Raw genomic sequence first — 6,711 nt, 5'->3', positions numbered from 1 at the left:
AAATACAGCACCGTCCTTGGTCGCTCTATCGATACATATGGATAGGTGCATGGAGCTTCTAATACCAAGTATTAACCGCATGAGAAAATTGGGTCATTTAGCGATGTTACTAGGAACTGCAGCAATGGCGCTGAAACCTATAGCAAGTTATCAACATGGCAAAGACCTCCTACCCTAACCCCCTCCTTTATATATCCCACCACAGAGGTTAAGATCCCGATGACAGCGCCCGTGCTGGTGAAGGTTGAACCCGGACAGGGCCCTTTCTGTAAGACGAACTTCACCGTGTCGTTCTTCGTGCCGTTCGCCGACCAGACCAGCCCGCCCGAACCATCCGACCCCAACGTTTTCACCAACCCTCTGACAGGGATGACAGCTTACGTCAGGTATGGGCAAAGACATTATATGGAGGGACGTTGTGCAATGGCCTTAGTATGGGCTGAGCTTAAAAAAACTTCCAAGGTCCTTCTGCTAAAACCTGGAATTCACATGTTATAACTTAAAAGTAAAGCGTATGTAAAGTTTAGCCATTAAAAAAAAAATTATAACAGTGCAACACTGTTATTGTCTATAGGCTTAACTCTGTTTTATCAGCGCAGCAAGAATCTAAAGCTTGGTTTTTCTATGAATACTGTAAAGTAGAAGAACAAGAAACGCGCAAAATTATGAAACCGTAGCCTGACTAAAATGTCGCTCCTAGCGGCCGGCTCTGCAGTTGCCGTACCGGGAAGGGGTCATTAACCCCAGCCAGCCAGAGATTGTGTATACACAGACGAATAAAACCGAGGTTTCAGCGTAAATTTGAGGGTGCGAATTAATCTCCAGGCAGATATACCTGTGACATAAGGAGTTTAGCTGGCCCGGTGGCTCAGAATACTCCTTGGTGAGCTAAACTCCTTATGCCACCGGTAGATCTGCCTGGAGATTAGGCGCGAATACTCAACAGTATACTAGTACTCTCCATTATTTACTAAGCTGTAGAAACTCTGTGCTAATTTTCTCATGCCTTTCGCAGATATTTCAAGGGATTCGCCAGCGACACAGACTGGACCAGCAATGCTGAGGCTTTATCTAAAAGTCTGGACAACGCTACAGTCAGCTACAACAAGGACTTCTACTACACAGCCGGATATAACAGCCCCTTCCAACCGACAAATAGGCACAACGAAGTCTGGTACCTCAAGTCAGATTAGGAAAACCAAGGAGCCTTTTTTCAACCTCCTTGGGAAAACAAAAACCTTTTATGTAATTGTTTATGCTGCTTATCAGTGTCAATTCGCTTTTTATGCATCTATATGTCTTATTTTCATTTTCTGTTGTGTATCGCCGTTTTGCTTGTAAGTCGTCGGGTATGGTTTTGCAATTAGAAGTAAAGATGTAACAATATATCATGTCTATATGAATTGTCTCAAATTTCTCACAAACGGAATTATGATTATATGATAGACGTATATTTTGATCATTTATATTATTATCAAAGTAGCAGAAAAAGTGAACAATCTAATCAAGAAACTAGGGAGGACATGATTGCACACAGAACTTTTTAGGACAATAAACGTTATAAAGATGAACCAATGGCTTTGCTTTTCATATTGTGTGGGCTTTTCTCAAAGAACATTACGAAATCAGTTCAAAACCTGTGAGATGCGGGATTTTGTAAGGTTTATACTACACGTGCACGTTGTGGCTGTAGTGACACTTTCTGTGTAAAATATATTTCTGAATACCGCCAAGAATATAGAAATTACACCCGCAGGAGTACAATTTACCAAGAATGCAAGAAATGACTGTTGTCGAATGACTTATTTTATTATGAGTAAAAAAATAGTTTGTGTTGTAAGCATGGTTGAGAAATATATTCGTCAAGTTCAGTTCAACAAGATAAACATACACTGTTTGTGGGGAATAACAAGGAGGTTAAATCACCTTGGGAATATTCATGTTTTACGTTATAGCTTGAGATAGCCATAGACCTGATCTAGACATGAAGTGTATTCACTGAGCGTCTTTTGTCGCTAGCGACACATCAAAGGGGCCGCAGGAACTTTGAATGTATTATTCATTATTGGCGGGTCAATCTTTAACCCTTCTCGGAAAGTTTCCCTTTTCTCAAAGTTTCTGCGTATACATACTAGTACTTGAAATAACGAGTATCGTTAGGCTTGGTTACTAATAAGTTGTACAACAGTTTGAGCTGATACATGCACATGCAGTTTGACGTAGCCTCCTTTATAGTAGACTCTACGAGTTACTCTCCAAGCAGGTGTTGGTGGGAAAAATCGTGACCTATTCCTATCATTTTTTTTCGACCGGCCTTCCTAGCCTCTACCAGGATTCGTGGTTTGATGGTCTAATTGTCGAAATTGGACAAATAGAGTCACCGTACTACTCGGCCGGCTGACTCCCCTAGCGTAGTATTTACTCTATTCGACCAATTTCTACAATTAGACCACCAAACCACGAAGCCTGGTAGAGGCTACGGCCTTCCCACCAACCGGCGGTTTGGTGGGAAGGCAGTGGAAGGCCGGTTGAAAAAAAAAAATGATAGGAATAGGTCACGATTTTCCCCACCAACCTCTGCTTGGAGAGTATCTACGAGTCTACTAGAAACCGAGTGCTGTACTAGGAACTGATAACGCATTTTGCCTACCATAGAGATCTGGAAAAAACACGCCATGTCTTTTGTATTGTCTCTCTTCTGGTTTGTGACATTAAAGAGTTAATGAAAAAAAGCTTGTTATAAGCCCCACAAAAACGGACACATCGTAGAGTCTGCCAAGAAGACTGGTATAGAACTGGGTTCTGACATGACAGATAAGACAATCTTTGAAAGTTTGAAAGAGGGACAAGACAGAATCTTTACCTTGCGTAAAATGTCCAAGTAAAAAAAAAAGTAAAACTGAGCAAGGAGGTTTCTAAAAATAACTCATTGAAACAAAACGACACAGATATTGGCCATGGATTAATGACTCTTCGGAACCCAAGAAATTAATTTTGTGATTTCCGTTGCCAGAAACATCTTAATATGAATCCATTTCGCTTCATTAATGAGATTGGTTTTATGAAGACTTATAATTGTGTACTATTAAAACTCAACTATTTCAAAGTCGGATTCTCTGATATCATTGATCCGTCAGATTTTGTATTTTTTTTCTGTCGTGTAACTCCATTGTTCAAGCTTCCAGCAACAAACGCGAACCGACAACAATATATTTTGTCTCTTTACAAGTACGTCACAAAGAGAAGAAAGCCGTCGGCTTCGCCGCCTTTTAGACCAATCAAGGTATTCCGATTTGTCGAGTTAGCACGCCGTTGACTACAAGGTAGCGTCGTGAAAAAACTCGCGTCACCACTCAAGGTAACGTCTGTTGGTTTTACCATTCTTGGCGGCGCGGAGGGATCAAAGCGACCACATTACCGTATGAAAGGAAACCTTACAAGCGGGCAGGGCAACACGTTAGATTACAGGCCTGCCGCTTGTCATCACACCGGCGCGAGTCGTTTGCATCACAGATCCCAATAAAAAAATCAAGTACTCTGACGATTTTCCCACAACTCATTTTCCACTTCACTAGGACCCGTTTTCGGATTTTCCCAGGGTTTCTATCATGAATATATTCATCGTGGGAAGAAGTAACGTCTTTGTCAAGAAACTAGGATCTTGAAGACTTTGCTATTAAAGAACTTTTACGTACTCCCCCGGGTTATGTCAACGTTAAAGTAGAACTCTTGTAACCTGTTCAATGCGGAGAAAATGAAACAAAAACATGTTTTTTAATACAAAATGTTATTTGTGGGAATGATAAAGATTGGGGTCTATGTACGCATTTGCACTTGAAAGAGGACAACTAATATTCGTTCTAGTATCATAGTTACAATCACTAGTTGAGTGTGGTAGTTTTTCATCTTTGCTCAGTACCCTAGACTTATCGGATAAGCCTTTTAATGCAGTCTTTTCGTGAACTTTAACAAGATTATGTGGAAAACAATCAGACAGGAAGCCAGTTGTCTAGTCATGGTCATTCCGACAAACTCGCGTTGTTTCTATCAAAATTCTTATTTCCTATGCCAGAATTTTTTAAAAACAAAACTGCAAAAATTAAAATCGAACTCAAAGCTACAAAAACAACGAAGGAATGAGTAATTCACTAATTGGCGCCTTTTTTCCAGAAACAACTCGCGCTGAAACCTCCAAACTTCACAGGGAGCGGCATCCACTGGTCCAATTAGTAAAATCAAGAGATTTTTGCCGCTCTGCCAATCACAGGACGCCATGGTCTCTCTCGTGTCAACCAGAAGGCGATTTTCGCCACTTCAAAGGTGCCGACAAGGTACAGCGCTGAAGCCGTACAAGGACATGAAAGACCTCGCCGTCATTCATCGCCAAGTGCTACCACAACACGGCGCGGCGTGCACAAGCCAGACCCAAGCGGCTACTCTGCATATCCAAAGGCCGATAGATTACAAAAACTCGACACCAGTCTGGGGAAGTTCACTCTTGAGTTGACAGTCGGATCGAGAACTACTCTGTGCTAAGACTTCTTCCAGTGATCTTGATTCTCGTCGCACGCTTACTCTATCTACAGGTATGTAATATATTATACTGATATGTGGTGGTGTGGCAATATTTGCCATGCGATCTAATTCTGTCACCTCTTTATCTTTTATATTTCGTTTTACACTATTTTTGGTGTAACAAAAAACTTTTACTCAAGTTTTGGGTGTATATGCTGACCAAGAAACACTGTAGTTCGCTATCGAGCAAACTATCAGTAAAATCAATGTATCTGCTTGGTTTTGGTAAAATCAAGGAGGTTTTCAAGTAGGTTGCTTCAATTCTAAGACTTTCCAACTAATGTGCGTTATTTCATGTTACAGGACCATGTCGGTGACCACAACAGCGGGACTGATGTACCCTTACCCCGCCTCCATGTACGCACCGTGGCCCGCCGTACCCGTGTTCTCGTCCTGCTACGTCCCCGCGGTCCCAAGCCACTGGTAAGGAGATGTTCGCTATCTTTTCATGAGTTACCAAAAAAAAATAAGCACATTTCCTTATACACTAGCCATGTGATGCAGTATAACTTCTTCCCTGTTGTCTCTTGTAGTTGTAATTTGTACATAGTGATTCTTGTCGTATATCTAGACGACCAGTGTTGGTATTTATTTGATAGATAGTAGATAGAAATGCAAGTGAATACTGTTGTGTACATAATTGCTATTTGCGACCATACAGAGAGCATGTAAATGTTCACGGTAACTAAAGGAAGATTTGTTTTTCACAGCTCGCCGAACCGTTTGGCGGCCTCTGCACTCCTGACCCTGGGAGAGACCCCCACCGTCCACACCACCCCCAAGCCGGTCCGTCGCTCCAGCGGGTTCAGCTTCGCCTCTCTCCCCAGCGACATCGCCCGAGAGACGGAGGCTAAGGAGGCGCAGATCAGGAGGCTTTCCGTCAGCCCCATCCCCGTCAGCTCACCGTACCCCGTCTCGCCGTCCTACGGGAGCGCCAGCCCACCCCTCCCGTACAGCGTCGAGCTCCTGTCCGGTGTCCAGTTCCCCGTCGACAACACGAGGACGTGGACCTCCAGTCCAATTCCCGACTCCGATCGGTCGCGGTCTCCAGTCGAGAGCACGCCGGAGGAAGCCCAAGTCAAGTTCCCGTGCGGACAGTGTGGGAAGGTGTACTCCCGTCGCAGCACTCTCAACGCACATCTCCGCACACACGACGGACAGAAACCGTTCGAGTGCAAGGACTGCGGTAAGACCTTCACCCAGGCGGCTAACCTGACGGCTCACCAGCGCATCCACACCGGGGACCGCCCCTACAAGTGCCCGATCTGCAATCGCGGGTTCTCCCAGAGCTCCTCGGTCACCACGCACCTCCGGACCCACAGCGGGGAGAAGCCGTACCGCTGTACGATGTGCCCGCGAGCCTTCGCCGACGCCTCGACCCTGACCAAGCACATCCGGACCCACACCAACGAGAAGCCTTACCAGTGTAGCAGCTGCGGACTCAGCTTCACCCAGTCGGGAAACCTGAAACGGCACATGAAGGTGCACGACAAGAGGAAGGTCACTTCCTAGACAAACTTCCGATGAGCTCAGAGACATTTGATAAAGAACTTTTGACTATATGTATATATTACACCGTGTTTATAGACATGGTCGATATAAAAAAGTTTATTTTTCATATGCATATCAGCTTTATCTACCTCATTTTCTGTGTGATGAAGAGTGGCACTTTAGTCACGTACAGTTTGCGTTTCATCTTGTAAGAGGAAAAACAGTTTGCGATTCATATTGCAAGAGGAAAAACACACTTTGAGTAAATTTGCGGAATATTTTTTTTTGTTCTATTCTTGCGTGCCGGTCTCGCCTATGATGTTGTACACTGTTGCACAGTTGAACAAAAGAAAAAGCTTATTCTTTTGATCCCGATTTACATCTGTATATAATCTGTGAAAGAAGTCTAGCGTCTTTAAAACGACCAACAATCACATATTCTTGTGAATTGTCTGGGATATTACGATGTGTGTTTGTTTGACATTGATTGTTGAATAAACTGTTGTCTGACAATGAGTGTGTTCGTGTGTTTGCTGGGGTTTACAAAAGCGAGTAGAGTAGAAGAACAACATTCAACCGTCCGCTAGGAATTTGTAGAATAAACTTTTTGATCGTGCAAGTGTAAAGAAAACTCAACTGGCACTT

The 6,711-nt window shown here is 43.5% G+C and overlaps 2 protein-coding genes across 3 annotated transcripts in view; both read left to right on the top strand.

Moving 5' to 3' along the window:
* LOC118427604 (heme-binding protein 2-like) overlaps positions 1-1,571 on the top strand; it is a 7,755-nt gene extending 6,184 nt beyond the window's left edge. For both annotated transcript variants that reach the window (XM_035837469.1, XM_035837470.1), the window contains 2 exons: positions 206-386; positions 1,016-1,571. In XM_035837469.1, coding sequence (XP_035693362.1) covers positions 206-386; positions 1,016-1,193 — 359 coding nt within the window. In that variant the 3' untranslated portion in view covers positions 1,194-1,571. The remainder of the gene's footprint in view (positions 1-205; positions 387-1,015) is intronic.
* Positions 1,572-4,882: 3,311 nt separating this feature from the next.
* On the top strand, positions 4,883-6,582 carry LOC118427183 (zinc finger protein 239-like). The gene is made up of 2 exons (XM_035836820.1): positions 4,883-4,998; positions 5,286-6,582. The coding sequence occupies exons 1-2, from the start codon at positions 4,883-4,885 to the stop codon at positions 6,085-6,087; spliced, it is 918 nt and encodes a 305-aa protein (XP_035692713.1). The 3' UTR covers positions 6,088-6,582.
* Positions 6,583-6,711: the final 129 nt, after the last annotated feature.

The sequence above is a fragment of the Branchiostoma floridae genome, chromosome 12 (assembly GCF_000003815.2).
Source record: "Branchiostoma floridae strain S238N-H82 chromosome 12, Bfl_VNyyK, whole genome shotgun sequence".
Taxonomy (NCBI): Eukaryota; Metazoa; Chordata; class Leptocardii; order Amphioxiformes; family Branchiostomatidae; genus Branchiostoma; species Branchiostoma floridae.
Note: the sequence above shows the minus strand (reverse complement) of the source record. Positions and strands in the feature narration are given on the sequence as shown.